Consider the following 24307-nt stretch of genomic DNA (forward strand, 5'->3'; position numbering starts at 1 on the left):
CAACACTGGAGGCTCCATAGGCAGTCCCCTTTGTCAAAATACAAGTAAAAAAATAACCATTTGTATCGATTTTTTTCCATTTCCACTATCGAATTCATGCAAATGCAAGGGCGACCACAAAGCGTGCGGGGCGGTGCCGCTGTTGTCACGGCAGTGCGTGTAATCAGCCTTAATGTACGGATCTCAGTTATGAAATTAATATTTATTAACCGACTTCAAAAAAAGGAGGAGGTTCTCAATTCGACTGTATTTTTTTGTATGTTTGTTACTCAAATGCTAAAGCATTAGCGAACCGAGGAACCTTCGCGCATTACTTACAAAACTTTCCCTGTATGTCTGGCGCACTGGCAAACTTGGAATACTATGGAAATATAATGGAAAAGGAGCTACGATGCCACAGACAGAAAAACTTCTAACTTATAATTCCTCTCTATTTCGGTCGGAGTTAAACATAAAAAGTACAATCATTATCACTAACTGGACGCCACGAAATTATTTGGTATATCAATAACGTATTCGATTCAAATACTGCCCAGACATGGTAACAGCAAGATGCAAGTGCAGCCACGCGGGAGGCGCTCATAAAACACGTGTTCGCGATTTGGATCAGACGTTGAGAAGATCATAATATATAACTTATTTATTGCTTCATTTGAGTTAAACTTATTTGTTAGGGTTTCCAAGTTGTTTTTTTTACTTAGGCTTACTTTACATTCCGTAACTTTGAGAAATCTTGCAGTCTCGGGAAATTCCGCGTCTACCGTATCGTATCTACTTTGTACGTTATATGGTTGATATTAAAGTTTATGATACCATGGACCAATAACCGAAGAAGGCCGCTAATCTTCTTACTACAGATAGTACGTAAATCTGAAAAAGGTCAAAATTCCATCTTATTTCTAGATGACGCTGATCAATGGCCTGGAGGTAGTTTATGTAAATGGCCGTGGTTATCAAATTAATTCCTCTTTAATATGAATTTTCAGATTTTTTCAAATGTTGCAAATGGAATAAATATTTTCTGAACTTTGACAAATATACGTGTCAATAGATGGCATTGTGTGTCGCAAAAGTCATTTATAAATTAACGCTTCCTGATATGGATAGATGGCGCTAATCCTAAACAAAATAAAATAATATCCGGCAGTATCCATAAAAATCTGTGCAATAAGCGCCATCTAGTTGAAGTGTTTGTTATTACTAGAAATTTGAGTAAATTTGATAAATTGCAGCTTGTCAATGAAAAACAAATTAGTTACAAAAGTAGCTATTTCGTGGCGACATCTGGTGTACCAATGGGTACTAAATACCCGACTACGCTGTCTTGTACCGTGATTAGCAGTCTGCTTGAGTTATTGCTCCATGATGATACTATACGATTTCGTTACAATATTTCGTTTCCATTAAGTTCCGCAACAATGTAATTTAAACTTTAGAGCGATGCCGCGCGGACGTTGCGTCGTCGCAACGGTATGATTTGAGTTGTTTACGGTACTAAGTTGCTTACGATGGCGCGCCGTTACAACGCGTCGTGTGTCATGTCGTTCTGATTTATACGTAGGACAGACGGCTGCACATCAAGCTACATATTGACGGATCTTGTTACGTTGCACTGGAGGCGAACAAAACTGTACTTGCAGCTTGATGTGCTGTTGACAATACAACGCAACGTCGTTGCAACGCCGACGCTACGCATGTAATGTTGCAATGTCAGAATGTTTTACCACCAAGATGTCGGATCTTTGTTTCAACGATTTTTTGGCCGTAGCGCCTAGAATCTTTGTAACTATTCTACTGTACTATAATCACATTATACAGCTTCCTCGAAACGAAACTGTTACCGCGTAACATTAAACAACGGTCTTACAAAAAATATACAATAAATCTAAGGGTATTGTTTAAACAATGTGCTAATGTGTTACATGATAGAATGTACTTTATTCAATCATATATACAATCTTGAAAACAGGCCGAAATAAAACTCTAAAACGAATTATTTAAGAATAAAATACCTAACTTGGAATATAATTTTTCTGTGGAGATATTTCTCTTTACGTGCTACAGACAACTTGCTAAATTTCGGTTATTAATTTCATATAATATATCCCAAAATTTGAAAATTGCCGACCGGTTTAGCTAAGCGCCGCGTGCCCGCTTCCCTATCAGTCGCCATCGGACGATTGTCGACGTCGGATCTGTGTAAAATTTCCGTTTGGCGGTCTCCCCACACCTCACCTCCTTAAATATAGGCTCGCGTTGAAATACCTCGCCTTAACGTGGATTAGCAACGATATGCGAAAACTCATTTTGGTTAATGGCCGTTACTAATACAATACAAATCTACGTTATTTGCAATACCATAACGTCATTTGTTCAAACTAGTCATCTAGACTCGTTCCATTAATGCTTAACAGGTCGTAATTATCTCCACGCAATTTATTACGTTTTCTATTCACAATATCTAAGACTCATATTTCCTTTGACAACAGGTGAAAAATAGGAGAATCAGGCGGAATACTCCCAAATAATTACTGTCATAATACTCGACGAGATTTAGGGTCGTATTCCTGAACTCTAGACAATACTGATACAATGAGTCAATACTCAAGTCCTGTGTTGACTGTAAGTATTGATTGAGTGCTCACTGCAATCAGTGAGCACTGAAAATCATACTCAAGTCATTGGGGTCGTATTTCCAGTGCTTGAAATCATACTCAAGTCTGCTCAAATCCTGACTTGAGCATTGAGTAGAGTTCTGGAAATGAAGCTTCATGCTTGTTGACATTGTCTTATTATTTGTTCAAGTATTTTAGTAGCAGTAGAGCTCCATGTGAAAGAGTTCGTCCAGGGAACTACTGCATCATCTATCTATTATATGCCGCCAAGCAGTAATGTGAGCATTACTGCGTTCCGGTTTTCAAGGGTGCTGGTGAAATTACAGGCACTTGGGACTTGTCAACTTATTAACTCAGACCTTTCCGATTTAAAGCTCTTGAGTGGCACTGCAACTATTTACATGGACAGGCGTGTAGCTTATGTAGGATATCAGATGAACAGTGGGAGTAGACATTGTTAAACAATATTTTTTGAAACATGTACGTAAAACGAATTTTTGCGCTGGTGAAGCAAGATTTAAAGCTGCTGATTACATTACAAACAACTAACTCAACTTTGTAACTCGTATGAATATGTGCTGACCTAAAATGGTAACATTGCGAATGTGCAACCAGATACGGCGGTCGCAAAATTGTATTGCTTCAACCTTTCAACGTTTAATAATTCGAAGATAATAAAAACAACATACATTGAAAAATATTCGGGCACTTGAGAACGAATGCTTTAGGCACTTTGAATTCTGGCTTTCATCTTGTTAAACGGTCATCAGCGACCGAAATGGCCGCGTCACGGCGAGTCATTTTTCAAAATTTCGACACGCGCTTTGTCCTTTTATAAAAGGTGTCGCCGCTGAATGCGACAAACGATCTGCCTCGAGTCACGTCCATATGTCCTGCCTTTTAAGGGCATGGTTTAGACGCCATATGTCTCTTGGGAAACTCACGACTGGACACAGATGTAGCATTGATTAGCTCTAAACGGTATTGGATTGCAATCAACGCTTGCATTGAGGCATTTTTGGTCAACTCCAGCTGTGAAACCCTCGTTCTCACATTCACTGTTTAACCCATTTGCTCGTTCACACATGTATAAAACTTCTGGCTTTTGCCTAAGTTGCTATCGGCATGTAACTCATAAATGTTATTATCGTTTAAAATGTTTTGTCCATAATAGACCTTGTACAAGTTTTCTAAACTGCTCTCTTAAATGCTCAGACGTTATTGGATTATACTTTATCTCGATTATGAGGTTTTTTCTATAGAAAGACAGAAATGAATTGAGCCTGACTACGATGAAAATGCAAGTCAGGTAAATAAGATACGTTATGTCATAACATGTTCCACAATTTTGCACAGAATCACCCGGCTTGCGTAACCCTGTACCTCCATAGAAGGCATACGACGGACCTTCGAGAAGTGGGTCGACATTAATGCCATCTGGTCGCGACGCAAGCGCAGCGGACGGGACACGTCACACGATGCAACGTGTAATCGTGTAACGGTATACTCGGTGCATACAGAAGGACGATTCCATTTCTTTTTATTACCTTTTAAATGTCACTGGGTTTCTGTGATTTATTTGTTGAAACTTGGGTAACATAAATTGTTTTGTAAAGCACAATTACGTACTACGTGTTACCATTTACGGGCAATCATAGGACTTATTCTTTTGAAGTTAGATCTAAGTAATTAAATGACGCATCTATACTTCAAATGTTTACAGTACAGTTGAAGCTTTCAAAACAAGAGTGCATGACCGCGTTTGGTTCTGCGAATTTGATGACCGATTTGCAATCAATCGATCATTGAATCAATTTGAATGACTCACGGTCTGGGCTTAATCGGGTCCTACTTCGTTTGCATCCAATTTCCTCTCATCTACTACCTTACCGTTGTTAAATGCGTGGCTCGCGCCATGGTTATGGTTGGATTTACTGAAGTCCATCATCGCACTTCACTGTTCACCTTACTCCAAGCAGCACTTGATAATTAACATGCATTTAATGTCTGAACTGACAAGTCTTACTAACCTACCTTGCATTAACATACCAGCTGGCATTCCTTCAAAGGTATATTTTAATACTTGCCTCATTCATCTGTTTCGGCTGTACTTACACTATTAATCATAACATTTCTTTAACCTATTTTTACTGAGCGTAGTGTTCTTTCTTGTTAAAACCACAGGTGTTATTATTAACATTGTACTTATGTATAATACTATTATTAATCATTTCTCGAAATCACCACTATAAAGGAATTTCAAGATTCACCTATAATTCTAAGAAAAAATATTCTACTTCATCATAATTATCATTCTTTCGTTATGTGGTGATATCATATGTTGCGATGGTAATCCCGTTCTCGTCTGTGCGTTGTGAGAGCATCCGCGTTGCATCTATTGTTATTGCTTTTACTCTCTCTTTTAGTTATTGGATCTTTCATCTTTGAATTGGTGGGCAAGGCTTCCTGTTTATGGCAAATGAGAATGTCATGAACCTTTATCAATTTCTTTTATTTATTTACCCCGAGAAAACTTTTTAGCTTAAATTTCCCCATAAAACTTTGCTTTAGTTAGAATTTTTAAGTGATTAGAATTAACGTCTAAATATTCATTGCTTTCGCTATTACATTTTTGATAATGAACCAAATCTCCGCTACTATTTTACTTTCCTATTCGAACTAGTACTTTTCAACAAAACCTTATAAAATTTATTAGCTTCATTTTCCTTAAACATTTTACAACAATTAACACGCCCAAATATTTCATTGTCCGATGAATATTAATGTTGCTTTGTTTCGTTTCAGGTAAGTTCCTGCTCCATAACTTCGTTACGTGATTAGTAATCGCTAATTGTATACTTAATTTGACGATAAAAGCAGTTAGCACTACAAGCTGTCATAAACACACGGTAAGAGCAAATAAACACCAAATAGATAAAAGAAACGTGTCTTTATCAATGACAGAGAGATCAACAAAATGACGAATCAAAATGACTTGTATAATGTTAAAAAAATTTGTGAAAAAGGACAGTTTGTGAACGAATTATGATCGTATGCTTACATCAAGCACTAAAATCACAATTGTATCGAATTTAGAAAAGAATTCTTAGATTTCAGAAAATCGTGAATAAAAGAATGCAACAGAACTCCTTCTGAGAAAAATCTCAACCGGTACTTATATCACTTAATACAAAAGAAAGTTTTAACATCAACTGCGTCGAACCAAGTCTTCAATTATCGAGAACCGGTCCTTGTGGTACCGTTGCCCGTGGCATTTGAATTATGGGTCACAGGTCCCAGTCTGGTAGCTCTATGTGATCTAATAAAGACTTATGATGCTACATTAATGTTACGCACCTCATTTCAATGCACACTGTATCTACAATGGTGATATTTACTATAGTAACTCCAACATCGAAGATTTCTAACAGAATTCAATTTCAAGTCTTATACCTGCAATATCTATCTTAAAGGTTCCAATCCCGGTAAGTCAATTCAAGAAAGAAATTTCAAATCGTTGGTTCAAGTGTAAATGGTTTTTGGGATGTTTCACTAAAGTTAATACCGTTCTTCTGGTATCCAGTTTAAGGGAATATCCTAGTTTGAAACCAGGTGATAAGGTGTTATTGTCTTCTTCATTATTGTTATCTTTTTATGCAACCTCCTATCTTTCAACGGTATAATGTTACGTACAATGTTACATAATTATAATTTTTCTTACAATGCAACTACTGTACAGTGCAGATTTCAAGCTATCAATCTTGTTGAAATATATGAACGGCGAAAGATGAAATTTCTCGATGCCGTCATCTAGACTTCAGCTAAGAGTTTGTCTTTATTACAAAGAGGAATTTTCCCCTTATGAGCTGCAATGTGTACGTTATTATTTTCAAGTTATTCGATGGTGTTATTTGTTTCACCTGCTCTCGAATTATTTTTATCTTGTTTGAATGAATGAATGAAATGTTCGTTATTGCATATGAAATTACAGTTAAAATACAATAGGTACAATAGCTTAAGTATAATAGTAGTAGTAAGTTAATGTGCACCGGGGCGGCCTTATTGCTATGTAGCAATTTCTTCCAGGCAACATTTGGGATATGCTTGTTTGCGTATTACGTAAGAGAATTCAGTTAGTCCCATCTGTTATCTTCCTGAATTGTTTCTCGGTCAAGGCGTTTTTAGATCTCAAATCCATTATCTGATTCTTAATCTGGCATTTATGTGCTTCTATTAAAATCTTTCAACTTAAGTTAGTTTAAAATTTCCATTGGTCGTTTGATCACTTTACGTTCTATTTCCCTTTCATTTTCTTTGTCTGTTTATCGTTCTCGAATATCTTCGTAAATTCGAATAACAAATTATGACCATGTTCTTCCACATCTTGTTCATCGATCTCGTCGCCAACCAATATGACCTACATTGCATCACGATTACACCTAGCAATTACGATACAATGTGTTGCGATTGCGTTTTAATCATCGCTTTGAACGCTGCTTCAGTCGATTGACATAGGGTTCACACAACCACTACACGGTGACAAAGTAGGATATCCATTAACTGTGATTAACAGACCCAGAGGATTTCCATTGTTAGCATGCAACTTCTATTATTTGGATCTTTTCCATTACCTTTAGGAATATATTTCAAGCTTAATGGTTTGCCCTACCGCCTGTCAAGAAAAGGGTCGTGTGTTCGAATCCGGGCCCGCACCTTTTGGGTTTCTCGGATTTTATGTCCATAATTTAATTTGAAATTTACCATGAGCTGTTCAGTGAATAGCAATTTAATGTGTGTCAAGTTCCAAATATCATTGGGCCCGCGTGGGACCAACAGCCGAAGCCTGTGTGAGGAGCCTGTGCCCAGCAGTGGGTCTATATAAAGGCTAACTATTGCTTAAGAATTAATATATATGAATTTTTTTAGTTTCGGTAAATTTCTTACCTATAACTTACAGTGCGCATGACTACCTTCTGACCTGAAGGTAAGTGACAATGAGGTCTTTTAGTCGCAGTAGAGTCCCTAGTGAAAGAGTTCATCCAGGGAAGTACCGGCATTTTACCTATTTCTTCCGCAAAGCAGTAATGTCAGCATTACTGAGATTCGATTTTGAAGTGAGAGTGCTGGTGACATTCCAGGCACATGGGACTCGTCAACGTGTCTTTGGGTGACGAGCGCAGGGACAGTGCCCCTCAGATCTTTTACATTTAAAGCTCTGAATGGCACTGCAACTGTCATGGATAGACGTGTCGCTTATCACCAGGCTCAAGACTTGTTCTTCTTGTAATTTAGTTCTATCTACGAAATTGGAACCTGGCGACTTGTACGGATATTTTTATCCCTGTCTCAGGCAGCCGTCTATTACAAATTCAATATTGAACTCTCTAGCTACTAAGCATTTCATTACATCTCCAAAATCTAATCACAATTCTATTACTTTGTATTAACAGTAAGTTGCCAACCCTAAGCATGCTGTCAACTGTAGGGCGAGTCGGTCATTGTCGCCGGGTGGACTTTCGAAACGCGGGTCGGAGGTTGTCCGGCCCATTCTTTTACTTTTTACCCTTTTGCCTTTTTTGTTTATGTTTTTATGCCTTTCTTTCGAGCCGGTCATCGCGTACCACAATGGACTTGTTTGTTTTTGAACAGCGAAACTATTGAACATACCTTATGTTATTTTATAAAGCGCTTTGCTTTGTTTCTTGTACGCAAATGTGTTTGTGCTATCATGTTACTGTTTTGTATTACACATATGCAGCGCGAGGAGTTTTGGCCCTTCCCGGAGAAAGTCTGTGACATTGTAAAAGATACTCAAGTTTATGGTGATAAGTCTTAGTTTGTTTATTTAACTTGAGTCAATTTGGATAAAAGTATGCTATAATACTGGGTACAAGTTTCGTGACCAATAATAGGACGTGTATGTGGTACATGAAGCTTTTTTTATGAAACCAGTGACGGGACGAACAAGTCGTGTTCCTGGTGTTAAGCGACACGTCTGTCCATAGCTGTCCATCTGATGTTCACTGCCACTGCGTCCGTCATCGTCACTCAGAGATAAACTTTGACTTTGCACCTGCAATTTCACCAGCGTCCTTATCCTTCAAAACTGGAACGTAATGCTCACATTACTGCTCGCCGGCTGAAGTAGGTAAGGTGGCAGCACTTCCCTGGACGAACTCTTCCACAAGGAGATCTACTGCTACTTTGCTAGCTTTGACCATGAAGACTTATAATGTATCTCTATTATATTGTATTAATAATAATAATAATAATAGTGCGTAATATGATGCACGTAAGAACTAGTTTACAAAAGAATTTAAAAGCCTTTACGGCTATTCCTTCGGAATTTTAATGCTCGAGAATGCCTTTTTGTAACTCAACCAAATACACACCGTATTCTTTTCTTAGTAAGAACTAAAGGCTAACTGGATTAGAAGCGAGGTGCGTCAAGGACGTTGTTTAGTATAGGAGTCAATTTTTAAATCTTTCGCTAGGAATGTCGTTCGAAAGTATACTAGCCCCTCGCTCATATCTTCTATACCGCACGTCTTCCAAACGATTGATACGAAATTAATCCCTCGGTTAGGATTCCGTTGATATAACTGCACGAACCTGTTTACCAGCTTTTAAATTTATCTGATGTTTTTTTGTTTTTCGTGCAGAATATTTTTCACATTTCTGTACTTCTAACAGAAGGGGCGATTACGTTCATCTTTCAGACGAAATCATAAAAAATAAGCTAATAATAATATCATTTATTGTCTTCCAACAATTACAAAATGTAAGTACATAATTGAACATAGAACTTTGATATGGGAGAGCCCAAACTAGGTAAGCCCTGTGCTATGGCACTCCTGGCAATAGTACAGTCAGTAAACAATTTAGTATTAGATAGGAAATGACAGTGCTCTTCCTTGTAGAGTATATTTCCATATACATTGTACAGTTTTTTTAAATCGATTATTTGCCTTATTTCAAATTTGTCCAGACCCAAAACCCATTTCATAAATCCTCGTGCTTCCCCGAATGTACATTCGCAGCAGTCCACTCACGCGCATGTACGAATTTTGATTTCGTATTTCAAACAATATGGCAGCCATGTTACCGGAAAGTGATTAGGACATGTGGCGAATTCAAATGTGGAATTTGTGAGGTTTTATTTCTTTTTTTGCGCGATGTCGTTTCCTAGAAGCGTATAATGACATTTTTATACCATTGTGGCTCATGTTTTATAACGTTTTCGTGTATGAATACTTCTTTGTTCCCGTTTGTTTCAGTTTTGTATATTATGTTACGATATACAAAACTGAAACAAACAGGAACATATTAATTAAATAATTAATACAACAATATTTAATTAAACAATATTTATTAAATAATTATTGACTTACATATTACTTTAGAATAATAATTGTTCTTTTTTTCTTTTCTTTTTTACACTCACACTCAACATAGCCCCGCACTAGGGAAACCCTGTGTCGCGGGTGCCATGGACACACACGTAGACAACCACAAATTACACCCAAACTCACGAGAGAAATAAATGTAGACCATACAAATATTTCTCCCGGCCCGGGAATCGAACCTGGGACCTCTGCGTGGCAGTCCGGCATGGTAACCGTTCGGCCACGGAGGCAGTTATATTACAGAATAATAATTGTTCTACTACATTACAGCAGAGGTTCCCAAAACTTTTGTCTCGTAGGTCACTTTTTTCGCACACACATCTAGCCCTGCTTAGTGCAGTGCACACATAGAAACTCACGAGATAAATAAATGTTGGCCATACAAATATCCCTCCCGGCCCGGGAACCGAACCCGAGTCCTCTGCGTGGCAGTCCATCAAGATAACCATTCGGCCACGGAGGCTAATAATTGCTTGTAATGCAAAAAACACTCTCTATACATTGTGTTTAGAGTGCCTTATCAATTTAAGCATTGGTTTAAGACGCCCTTAATTTTATAGCAAATGGACATCAATTTGATAAATTTCATTGCAGAGTGAGAAACTTCATAAAAAATTTAACCGAATATAATTATTAATACAAGGATTGAACACTAAGAAAAAATTCCTTCGATCCGGGTAGATTCGAACCAACATCTTCCAACAAACCGTGCCAGACGCATGCCTACTAAGCCACGGAACGAACTAGCGGACCTTACGAATTTTTCTATGTGCTTATTGCATGTGCATATCATGGCGGTCAAGCATCGTGACGTTTGGTAAACTTAAAAATTATAACTGAATATATTTTATGGAAAGTCAAACTTTTGCTTATGACAAACGCATAAATATACATCTAATGCACTGTTTTTTTTTCGCTGTCATGCATCCCTAGATAAGTGGAAACCTGGGGGTCAATAAAGACCACTTGGAGAATCGTCTATTTACAGTAATGATAATGAAATAAAACAAGAAAAGCTATTATCGACAGCTGCTCTATTGCGTCTTAAGTACTTGATTCGAGACTCTATTACGATTTATAGCTATTACAAAGTAAATTACAAGTCATTAGACTCCTTTCGGGGTCAATGTCTAACTTTGCTCCTTATCGCTCTTCAAATAAACAGTTTAATTGCTTGCACGATTTTGGAAGAGGCGTCTTTAATTAATAAGGCACTTCTAGTTACACGCTTTGTGTTATATTTTTATCATGTAAACGTGGCGTTTGCATCTATGGAGATATGGTAATGAATAAAGCAAATGCGAGGGACTTCTTTTTCTTATCATGTCGTTTGCATAGACTAGCAGTCGTGGTGGAAGGATTTTGGACCTTTGGTGGAAGGACCTTTTATATTTTTTTATTAACAGTAGATCTCCTTGCGAAAGTGTTCATCCAGGTTAGTTACTGCCACCTTATTCATTTCTGCTGCCAAGCAGTAATGTCAGCATTACTGTGTTCCGGTTTTGAAGGGTAAGGGCGTGTTTATTCCACACCAACTGCATCGCGTTCACGCCGCGCATGATAGATAACTAGGCTAGGCACAGTCAGATAACTGTCATGGCAAAATGCGCTATATTTATTTAGCTTTTACGTTTTAGCTTTTACGCTTCAGCTTTTACGTTTTAAATTAAATGAGCTTGTGCTTAGTCTACGCGGCGGCCGCGCGAACACTTTAACTACGCGCTAAGGGTGCTGGTGAAATTGCAGACACATGGAACTTGTGTAACTTATGTCTCAGGGCGACGTGCGCAGTGGCAGCGCCCGTCAGATCTTTGCGATTTAAAGCTCTGGATGGCACTGCAACTGTTATGGATAGGTGTGTAGCTTATCGTCAGGTTCCGTCACTTAATATTATAAAAAAAAACCAATCGGCATATGGTTCTCGCTGACTATTGCCCATGGACTGACTAGCGCCCGTCACCCTGAGACATAAGTTGACAAGTCCTCGTAATTTCACCCTTACCCTTCCAAACTGCTCATCACATCAGTAAGGTGGCAGTACTAACCTGGACGAACTCTTTCACAAGGAGCTCTACTGCTACAAATTTAACTAGTAACTAAAATAATGTATCAATGGCTGGTCGTAGCGGTGATTGGCTGCACAAGGAGAATCGCCTAGAGTCTATTATTGGTAAAAAGCAGTGTGAACGTGACAGACCATAAGCAACGATTTGCATCACGATTGAGCCGCAGGCGCTGATTTCTTGTCAGTCATTAGTGCATAGACAATCGGTCTCCGTGACCCCAATCCTTGCGGTGAATTTGACCGTTCAGCCGTGATCAGCAACTGTCTGTGCTACTGAGTATTAAATATCAATCGACATCTTTTATTTGTAACAAAATAATACTTTAGATGAAACTGAAGCCTGCTAAAACAAGAAAATGCAAATCATATACGATTAAATTAGACTACATTAATTTTGGGATAATTCATAATTTCTCTATATCATAATATGCCCATAATATGCCCATATTTTGAAGGACTTCTTGCGGAATATCCTTTACCTTTATATAACAAAATTATACATGGCGAGTCAATGGCATAGTCTACTAATATAATATTATATAATATTATATGAGTTCTATTTGAAGATAAAATTGTTGATTAAACGAGGTAAAAATTAGGATATTCATAGTACGACGTTGATAGCAGGTCGATAGGAGGACGTCAGTCGATAGTAGGACGTCTGTCGATAGTAGGACGTCGGTCGATAGTAGGACGTCGGTCGATAGTAGGACGTCGGTCGATAGTAGGACGTCGGTCGATAGGAGGACTTAGGTCGATAGCAGGACGTTGTTCGATAGTAGGACGTCGATCGATAGGATGACGTCCGTCGATAGTAGGACGTCTGTCGACTCCAAATAGAACCATTTTGGGAAATCTGGGTGTTCTCGGTAGTGAGTGACCCGGAGGCAATTCTGTTTCATATTATCATATCTCATAGTTTGTTCTGTCTGTTCTGGCTGAGGCATATGTGTATTATAGTATCTGCATCAGCTTAGCTTGAAGTTGACATGTTTCTCGAAACGACTATCATAACCAACATTCGAAGACAATTTCTGCATAATGCCAGTGTTTGGTGCTGTGGGCATTAATCAGGACAATTTAACCTACACGTCGTAGCATAGTATACTATCATATACAAGACCTTTTGTTTTGTGTATGATAGTATATATTTATGTATGTGATAGTTTATTTGTGTAAAGTGTAAGGCACAAGGCTCAATTTTCAACACCTCCTTTTCATCAAAACATTCAATCAAAGGTGACTCTTGAATACCTTAAAGACGCAGATTTACATTCATGACGTCATAAACGTCAAACCACCATCACCATTAAATTACGAGAACGTACACAATGACATTTGCACATTTCGCAGTGGTTGTTGAACCCGCGCTCCACTGTACCGCTGCGGCCGTGGGTGGCTACTGACCGTCTAATTTTATTTACAATCAACCTCCTACCATCTTATCACTTCCTAATTTGTAATGAATATAATCATTTATTTCATATTACGAATGTCATAATTACAGGCACATTGCACTTGTCAATTTATGTGTCTGTGTGACGAGCACAGCGGCAGTGCCCACATGATCTTTGCGATTTAAAGCCCTGTGTGGCACTGCAACTGTTATGGACAGGCGTGTCGCTTTACACCAGGCGCACGACTTGTTCGTCCCGTCAATTGATATAATTAAAAAGCCCTTCAGAACCGGAACGCAGTGAGTATTGTTGTTTGGCTACAGAAACAAGTAAAGTTCCATGACAATCTAGCATGAAATTTGCAGTGGGTGAACGGTTATTTGTCTATTCAGAGGTCAATAGTTCGAATACCTGTGGGGACTATGTTTCAAAGTTACGTACATTTGTTAATGTTTAATAGCTTTATCAGCAATATCTTTTGCTACATGTCCTGAGTCCTGAGTCCTCTGGTTAGTGATGTCTTGGCTGTCACTATTTCGGTAGAGTGAAACATTCTTGTCGTATGTTACCGTGGGAACTCGAGCTGTGATTGTTTGGTTGTGCTAAACAATATGTGGAAACGGGAAAGGAAGTTTGGTAGGTGTGGTGTATTGAAAGTGTACGAAAGGATTTTAAATGTACTTTGTTCAAATAACGACCTGGATCAGATCACTGTAGATTCTTGAACCCATATCTTTTTAGAGGAGAGTTGCAATAAAGATGATTGTGTTATTGTTACCAGAATTTTATTATCCCACTAAACCAAAAAGCCTATTTTCGAGTATTGCTAAATAGTTGTCAGATACAAAAGTATAAGAAATGATTAACGAGTTTTTAAAATGCTAAAGGCGACATTGCACTACTTTATTATTTCGCATTTTACTTTCTAAAGGCGGCCTTATCGCTAAGGGCGATATCTTCCAGACAACCTTTGAGGCAGAGGAAAGCTAATCAGACCGGGAGACATAGTGTGCCAATGGTAAAATTTGAAACGTACAATTAAGAACTAACATTATATTACCATATTACAAATTTACAAAATTTATCATTATAAATTCGATACTGACATATTAAACTCTATCGAAGACTGAAAAATGAAAAATTAATTTTAAGTAAATAGAAATAAGAGGTGACACAATAATTCTTAATTTACCGATAATGTAAGCCCTTTACCTAATTATTAAAGACCGCAATAGGTTGACTGTATTCACTTAGACATATAAGGAAGTAATAAACATAGAGTACATGACACCTCCCTCTGAAATCATGGAATTGTTGTATTAAATTTTTTTGTGTGTGTAGCTAGCAATTACTTTACTATGGTCATCGAGCATATATACTCAATTGACTACGGTAGTGTAAACTGGGACGTAGCTCGGATTGCGTAGCGAGAGGTACTTTTATGAATTTAAACTGGAATAATCTTCAAAATTTGCTTTATTGGACTTTTTTTACATATTTTCAGCGTTGGGTTATATTTCTTAACTAAACTGCCTCCGTGGCCGAACGGTTACCATGCCGGACTGCCACGCAGAGGTCCCAGGTTCGATTCCCGGGCCGAGAGAAATAGTTGTATGGCCTACAATTATATCTCTCGTGAGTTTGGGTGTAATTTGTGGTTGTCTATGTGTGTGTCCATGGCACCCGCGACACAGGGTTTCCCTAGTGCGGGGCTATGTTGAGTGTGTGCGTTATTTATTTATTTATTATTTATTTCGTAATATCAAGATGCTCTATTCTTTTCTTACTTCATTTTTCAAAACACATTCTAATTACAAAACTATTCATTCAGCCAGTGATTCTACTCATAGAGTAGAGCCTAGACTACAGTAGTGTATTTAAATGCAAAGTTTTGTAATTGTAGTTAAAAATATAATTATTTTGTTCTAATTATTTGCTTTTACTTTCAATCATTATGGGACTTAGAGATCGGTATTCGATGTAAACTTCCTATTTCGGTCTCTTGTGGTGTGTAGAACTTAAACTTAAAAGACTTAAAAGACGAGATCACAAATAATTATTAATAAAAATTCCTGCCTAAACTCGTGTTCACAAATTGCTAGGCAGTTCCCAACTCCGCCTTCTACCACGTAACCGATATAATAAAAAAGGCAGCTTATCGCAAGTTGGAAACAATGACTCATAGTTAACGGTCAGATGTGCCACGCCCAGAGAACATTATATAAGATTCCATAGAAAGCGTTATATTAAAAAATGAAATGGAATAACCTCAGTACAGATTACTAAGAAAATCGACCTCAAAAGTAATTCATCTGATGACTATTAGAGGTGGAATATTTTCGTCAAATTTAAATGGGAACACTACTGAGGTACCCTCTTTCCAGGAAAAAAAAAGAATCATGAAAATCGGTTCACAAATAGTTGTCGCGTAACATACATACAAACAAAAATATAACTCATATACCTCCGTCTTTTTTTAAGTCGGTTAATAATTTAGTCCTAATTTGTCCTATGTACAACCTTTTTTGCCATGAATTCGTCTGTGACATAAATGATGTCACAAGAATCTATTCAGTGTTCGCAGTACCTGACAATTTTTCAACCTTATAAGCATTAGTAACATCTTTTGCAATATATGTAAATATACGTTGTTGGTTTTGTACTGTGCTGGGTACAGCCCCCCAACCATTGTAACTGGAAAGCAAGTTTGTTATTTATAGTGGAATATCGAATTGGAAAATCAAGAACTGCAGGCTCCGGTCACTCAAAGTACACCCCTAGTCCACCACTGGTCTGTTTCTTGGAAAATATTTTATTGACGTTCTCCAGCTACCGCGTTTCCTTGAGTTGCTTTTCTTGAAGGCCACAGAAAGTAACGATGTTCCGTCAGCTGCTATAATGAGATGATGCTACAGAAATAGCACACAGTAAATATTTTCTTATATGCTGTTAGTGTAGTTAATCTTCGAATGCGGTTTCGTAATTGGTTAGTGCCATTGTCATAAAGCCACGTGATTAGTCCGTTGGAATTTCGTATTGTTTTTAACGGTCATTAAAGGCATGTGATTGGTCCATTACAATTTCTATCATTCATTCCAATGAATATCATTCGTACGTCTATATATTTACGAGTATACATGTTTGGTTCGAATCCATCCATCACGATCGAAGGAATTTTTCATGTTCGATTTTATAATAATTTTTATTTTATATTAGCTTTAGTATTCCGTTAATCGTGTCTTCTCATTGACCTTTTTTACGTATAATTGTTACATTTTTATAAAAGAAACCGATCTCATAATTTCGTGAAATTATCTATTGCTAAGTTTTATTGAAATCAGTTAATGAAAAGTGCGCGAAACCGCGTAACATGCTTACAAAAACATACATTCGAATTGAGAACCTCCTCCTTTTTTTGAAGTCGGTTAAAAAAGGCACCTAATCAAAATATAGCCAGGAATAATATTACTCGAGCCAATTATGCGTGAACGTGAACGTTAAACGCAGTTCAAATATGGTTTTTTTTATCGCGAGGATGCAAATTGCACGTTGATTAACATTAATGTTGAGATAAGTCATTGTACTGAGATGCATTTTCGTTGGTTAGGGTTGGCAAAAGCAAATTGATCAGGTACTAAATCACGATGCATTCATCTGCAATAATATATACACATACACGGTAAAAACAGATTACTTAAAACTAGACAAATTTCTTTGTACGAAGACAATTTTATTAAATCCAAGAAAACGATCCTCTCCCTATAGACGCTAGAGAATAATTACTTGATAATAGTAAAAAAACGTCTCAAAAGTGTATTTTAGTTCTAAGACAGAAATATTTAATCCAAGAGCAAATTAATTTATTTAAGTCATAAAGCTACTCTAGATTCAAGAAAATATTTATTTGTTATTAGAAATTTCTGATTTTGACTTGAAAAAAAAGAATGAAAATTGAGAGATAATTATTTAACTGAAGATTTATGTTTTCTATGTTTAAGAGAAGTTTGATTTCATTCTGAAACCAAATTTCTTAAATTATGACTTTTGGTTCCGTTATATCAAAGCAACTTTCTGCTATTAATAAGTCCATTACAATCTTAATGTAAGATTTTACCGTCTTGGGTTAAAATGTGGGGTATTTTTGATTTAAGTCATTTTGTTTGTTGAAAATAAGGCTCAATTTATATTGCGGCGGAACGGAATGGAAGCGAATTTTTGTAACGATATTAACCATAACATAATGAACATTATGGTCGATTGTGTAACGGTACAAAACAAAATACGAGCCAAAATCTTCCGCGGAATGCTCGAGCATTCTCGAGCATGTACGTTACACAATTGACCATAAAATTCATTATGCTATGTACAATAACGTTACAAAAATTCGTTTCCATTCCGTTCCGCTGCTATATAAATTGAGCCTAAGGACATAGTTTGTGAATAATTAAAAAAATATATAACCGCCTTCAAAACGCAACAATTAATTTTAATGAAGTCGTTGGCGTTGCTGTTATGACGTTCTGACTTTATCAAATTATAATTATTGCTTCTTGAAAACGGTTGTATTTTTTTGAGAATTGTTCACAAATTTAAACAAAATAAAATTGCAGGCTTAAAATACTTGACACAAAACGACTTAAATAATAAAAAGATTATACTTATTTAGGAAATAAATTAAAAAACGTTTATTTTTCGTACACGTATACAATACTGGCATAATATTAGTGAAATACAAAATGAATTATTGACATGAAAAACTTTAACATAGAAAATTAAATTAAAACTCACAGAAATAAAATTCGTGTCCCTACATACATATATGCATATATGTGTGACAAACCATAATTCAATAAACCTTAGGGCTTGTTTACGTAACTTACTTATTTTATATAAATTTGCACTGCAACAACCCTTCTGAATAATTTAAACAATCACACTAAAACAGCCGAAATCAAAATAATAAATCTTCATACAGCGACTGTACCTACTCATAACACTGAAATAGCTTTGGATTTGCACGTACTCGTTTTGTCGACATCACAGTACAATATAATATACATCAAAAATCAACTTTAACATAGGAATCCAATTTTACTTTATACAGTACAGAAATTAAATTTGTGTACAAGTCTACATACGCAATAGTACGACTACGTGTTGTTTGTATTACTTTGTATGCTCTGAAATGAGCATTATAATGAACAATATCTAAAAAAAAACATTTAAATAATATGTCATTAGTACATTGATTAATCATTATTTTGTTAACAATATAATATTTGGGAATATCCTCAATTATATCTTGTAGCAAAACATTATTTACGGTATACCTAATTCCGTTTAATTCACACCAATCAACATAAATGCAATTGTCTGCACCACAGTGGCCTTCATCAAATTCATATTTACCATACAAAAGATTTTCCGTCAAACCTTTCTCAGTTGCATATCGAAAACTTTGTTTTAGTTGACAACGTTTCATAACAGATTGAGGAAGATCTTTTCGTGATGTTATTGACTGACAAACCTTTTTTAACTCTTTGTGTTTCGCTTCGTATTTAAAAGCACTTATAAGTATAGGCGGCCCAATTTTTTTTATAATTGTAGGGTAATGAATAAGGAAATGATGTTTGGGTTTTAATTTACTTTGAAATAAATTAAGGTATTGCTGGTGATGTTCTTCAATAATACTTTTTAAGTAATCTATTAGGTCTGAAGTAAACGAATGTGAAGTGAGAACATTTGTTATTTCCAATAATATTAAATAATAGTTCCAAACGGGGTCGTTATTTTCAACTAAATCTCCAACCACAAAAGCAAAATTTCTTGTAAGGCATAACATTTCAGAAGCAGATATAGTTAAACTTTTGTTTAATAAGTGTTGATTATTGATTGGTGGTGGTGTGTTTTTCTCATTAGTATTGTACTTAAAGTACTTTATCCTAGAATTCAGATGATCTAGTGAGAAATATCCTTTATCTATTAGACTTCTAATTACAAGGGCCATTCCATACCTTAGTACCCCTTCCGTAAGATCATGCATCACATCACATGTAACATTATTGTAAATATGAAAATATTTCAAATTATTCCAAACACATATTTCTTTAATTCCTATACGATTTTCAACATGTTGATTGTATTCAGAAGGCATTCGTAGATTATTTAATTCACACGATTGGGTTTCAGATTCAGTTTTGGTAGTCAAACAAAACCTGCAGAAATATGTAGCCATAAAGCTTTCGAAAAGTCCTAATATGCCGTGGAGTCCTAAGTTATCTCCAGATAAAGTTATTAATACAAATTTTACTGTAATGATATTTTTGGACAATAAAACACCAACGCCAACTTCTTCTAAAAACTTAAGTTCTTCAATTAATTTGTTAAAAATTGCCCCATTGCCAAAAAATACTCTGTCCTTTGAATAAAATACTTGAGTCACAAAAATATTTTCTAACCTACTTGATTGTTCTGGCGGAATAGTTGCAATAGAAATATAAACTGCACCTAACTTATATTCGCCAGCGTGGCTTCCTAGGGCATTGCCACTTTCAAAATCATCAAAATACAAAATTAAAGGGATAACGATACTATCTTTGTCTATATTAGCCGAAAGTTCTTTCCACAACGATCCTTGAATCACATTTCGAATCACATCACCGTTACTTACATTACTCTCGTCCAAAAGCATCTGTTGATAATTAAGAATGTGAGAAAGTACTCCAGGTAAGTTTAAAAAATTGCTTAATGTTTGTCTAAGTGGTGTCATATAAAGTTTTCAGCATCATTGTTACATCATTATTTTCACTACGTCGATCTTTGACAGTTCCGATCTTTACTTCTACAGGGGCTACATAATACTCATTGTCAACTAAATTTTTCAAGCGCTTATATTCTGTATCGTAGTCTTTAAATATGTCTGGTAATGCTAATATCATTTCTATTACAATAATGTTTCTTTTAGTGGCATCTATATGTTCGTTATTAACTGTTTCGTGTATATTTGAAGTGATGTTGTGGATTAAGGTTTGAACTAATTCTATCAAAGTTTGTATTAAAGATCTTGGTAAACTAACAAACCCATATAAATTGCATACAAATATATTTAAGTATGATTTTACAGATTTTATAAAAGATTCATTTCCAGTGTCTTTATCATTCGACGGTGATGTGTCAAAAGATTGGTGTGTATCATTGGTACTTGGAAATGAACTTTGTTCGGACAGGATGGAGTTACTGATATTAATACTATTGTCACAAGAAGTACTATTCCTATTGCGATTTGAATTGTAACACGTTGTTAAATGATTTTTAAAACGATTTTTTTTATCATATGTTCTTTTACAACTCTCAAAAGGGCAGACAAAATAGTTACCTATTTTATGGATAGTTTCTAAATGAAAAATGTATTGCTTAAAATCATGAAGTATTTTGTGACAGTAATTACAGTTCAAATCCATTTTGACAATAAGCGAAACACAGAGAGTTTTAGTCGGAGATTGATCAGGTTAACAATATTGTAAATATCACTTGTAGCAATTATTGTTGCATAAATTGTCGTAACTGAGTTAGAAGTGGTAAGAAAATTCTTTCTAATTGAAAGTCTGTGTATAAACTGTTTTTTTTTTTCAAAGAATAGCATTAACAACTCAATTGGGAGTGGGCCCTGCTCTGATTGAGTTTATGAAACCTTGAAAGTGGTGTTTAGCTAAATCACATATTCAAAACGTCAATTATATACGGTACGACGTTATCGTACTTAGTTTCTATATTATATACACATCTTTGTATGATCAAATATAAATGGTCGCCTGCTCTGGGATATCTAACGTTGAAGGTATGGTAAAGTTTAAAAAGAGTATCAAAAGCTTTTGTTATGGTTAAAAATTGATATCTTACATCATCTACTATTAGTAACGGTGAACCACACTCTAGCAAAGATCCCTGGAGTATAACATAGGGTTGAACAGACAATTTCTTGCTTGTCGCCTTTTGTTTTTGTTCTTTGATTACTTGGTCTATATCGCCAGCATTCTAGAAATTAAGATAGTATTAAGAGTACATAATGAATGAAACATAATAAGTAGCCACAACAGATTTGTGAGCCAATCTTTACCACAAAGTAATATTATAAATGAGGCATATGAGGCATAAATATTGAAAACAAAAAATACATACATATATTATATACAGGAGACAGTTTTATATATATATATATACCTACTCATCCGTAGAACAAAGATCTATATGTGCAAGACTACTTGTTCTCAGGACATAGTACATTTCGTTTGTTCTTCTTCGCTGTAAATGTCAGATCGACTGTTGGATTTTGTATTTTCGAAACGAAATAAGATATATAAATTGTCAAAACGCCTTTACACAGGCCTTAGTTTGAATAACGAAATTATTCTCGTAACGTACTTATTCTCTTTTCGTTATATAATCATATCGGACTTCGGATGAGTCGACATTATAAATTCCTCCGTGGCCGAAAGGTTACCATGCCGAACTGCCAACGCAGAGGTCCCAGGTTCGATTCCCGGGCTCGGAGAAATATTTGTATGGCCTAAATTTATTTCTCTCGTGAGTTTGAGTGTAATTTGTGATGGTTTATGTGTATATCCATGGCACCCGCGACACAGGGTTTCCCTAGGGCGGGGCTATTAAAAAAAACATACCGGCACACAAATATATAAGGAGTCAATTGCTTCCTGAGTAGTGAACTTAATTTTTTTTGAAATTCTTCCCTTTGGAGGCACCAGATGTGCGAGTATTTTAAGCTCAGCAGGAAGTGTTACTGTAACAATTGAAAATAATATTATACAATTTTATCTATCAAATTTAGCCACTGTAGCGAAACTGTATACCACTCAAACTGTAATCAGACAACGTAGGCCTCTAAACTAGATCTAAATATTTCGAAGAGAAGAAGGAAAGACATTGTGGTAAAAGTACCTCAAGTAAATACAACATTTGCAAACAGACAATTCAATCGATCGGCCCAATCGATCCAATCGATCGGACGGACGGACGGACGAACGCACGCACGCACGCACGGACACACACGCACACACTGACACACGGACGGACGGACGGACGGACGGATGGACGGACGGACGGACGGACGGACGGACGGACGGACGGACAGACAGACAGACGGACGGACGGACAGACGGACCGACGGACAGACGGACCGACGGACCGACGGACCGACGGACAGACGGACCGACGGACCGACGGACCGACGGACCGACGGACCGACGGACCGACGGACCGACGGACCGACGGACAGACAGACTAAGTTAAAAATGTTAAATGTGAATTTATAGCTATGGAAGAGCGGTACCTCCTGACACTGACGCTTGACAAGCTTAATAGAAGGTACCATCCACTGTTAATGTAAAGTTAATTGCATTACTGAAATAAACATTTTCTTATTATTATTATTATTATTATTTATTTTACTAATTCTATCTCAAGCTTTATAAAATTAAAAACGGACACTTACAATCATTATCTAAATTTTTCAGTGACTCAATAAGGTTCAAGATCCTTTCGTCTCTGTTCGGTTTAAAAGCAATAATTTTTTCGAAAAATATTTTCCAATTTAAATAAAAATTCAGCCCTTTTTCTGGATACAACAAGTCGAAGTCAATGTTTATCTGAAAACAAATATCATAGTTGTCAAAATGATTGGTCTGCGTCAAGATGGATAGCTCAGAAATAAAACGTAAAACATATGAAAACAGATTACATACCAATATGTCACTTCTTTGGTCTGATAATATTTTCCAGTCTTGTAGAAACTCATGAACGCTCTTGTGTTCACTTTCTTTTCGAACTTTAAATGTATCTTTCCATTTTTGTATTACTTCACCCCATGGTTCGGTGTTATTGTTGAGAAACAGTATATCTCTTAAATGTAAATCTAAAAAAAATCATGTTAGTGTTTCATTTTATCCTTATTGAAATGTTTTGTAAGACTTTCATTATTTACCTGCATTTCAATCAGCTGACAAATGCCTTTCCCACGTAAGTACCTGTTCCTATCTAATAATAATAATATTATAGATTTTTTTTAGATAGAGGACATAGTAACAAAACAACCTATTGAAAATAAACATTAGTTCAGCAAAATTCAATAGTTTAGAAGTCATGATTATTTATGTACATTCAATAGCACATCAGACCACACATTTTTATTTGAAAATCGCCTCCAGTGCAACGGAACAAGATACATCAATGTGAAACTTGATACGTTGCCATCCATACCTTTTCAATATTTTCTACTCTAGTCATTAAAACCACCACCAGTATCATAATCGTTATTCAAACAATTTTAACTTAATTTCTCAAAAGAAAACATTGGTTCAGCTCAGATTTACATGAAATTATTCTCAAACCTATCTATTTATCAGAAGTTCTCTATACATATGTTTTTAAACATTTTCTTTTTGTGTACATTATGACCATTAGAGAGTTAAAATTGTAGAAACTCATGAACATGAATTGACTAAAAAATAACGGAGCAATCTAAGAACAAACACAAAAATGGTTCATTGCATGCTAGCTACATGGTTACTACTACTTTAATACCAAATTTCAATTAATTTAGTGGAATAATTTTCAAAATAGATTAGTTTTAAACTTTTGACTAGAGTAGAAAATTTTCAAGAAAGTACATAAAAAAATCATAACTTAAGCTATTGATTTTTGGTAAACTAATGTTTATTTTAAATGGGTTGTTACTCCTATATGTAGAAAAATTTTTGGACCACTGTAAATGGGGCCCACTTACAGAGGATTTAGAGTTACATTTACCTG

The 24307-nt window shown here is 36.0% G+C and overlaps 2 protein-coding genes across 4 annotated transcripts in view; one reads left to right on the forward strand and one right to left on the reverse strand.

The window, feature by feature from the left end:
* The window catches only part of LOC113240019 (myosin heavy chain, non-muscle), a 124959-nt gene that overhangs the window by 17097 nt on the left and 83555 nt on the right, over positions 1 to 24307 (forward strand). The gene's annotated exons all lie outside the window — the stretch shown is intronic.
* LOC113240020 lies at positions 18385 to 23515 on the reverse strand. The gene is made up of 4 exons (XM_026477222.1): positions 23242 to 23515; positions 22992 to 23145; positions 22162 to 22280; positions 18385 to 21517 (listed from the first exon to the last, which is right to left on the reverse strand). The coding sequence occupies exon 4, from the start codon at positions 20250 to 20252 to the stop codon at positions 18543 to 18545; it is 1710 nt and encodes a 569-aa protein (XP_026333007.1). The 5' UTR covers positions 20253 to 21517; positions 22162 to 22280; positions 22992 to 23145; positions 23242 to 23515; the 3' UTR covers positions 18385 to 18542.

The sequence above is a fragment of the Hyposmocoma kahamanoa genome, unplaced genomic scaffold, assembly GCF_003589595.1.
Source record: "Hyposmocoma kahamanoa isolate Upper Pololo Valley unplaced genomic scaffold, ASM358959v1 119, whole genome shotgun sequence".
In the NCBI taxonomy this organism is placed as follows: domain Eukaryota; kingdom Metazoa; phylum Arthropoda; class Insecta; order Lepidoptera; family Cosmopterigidae; genus Hyposmocoma; species Hyposmocoma kahamanoa.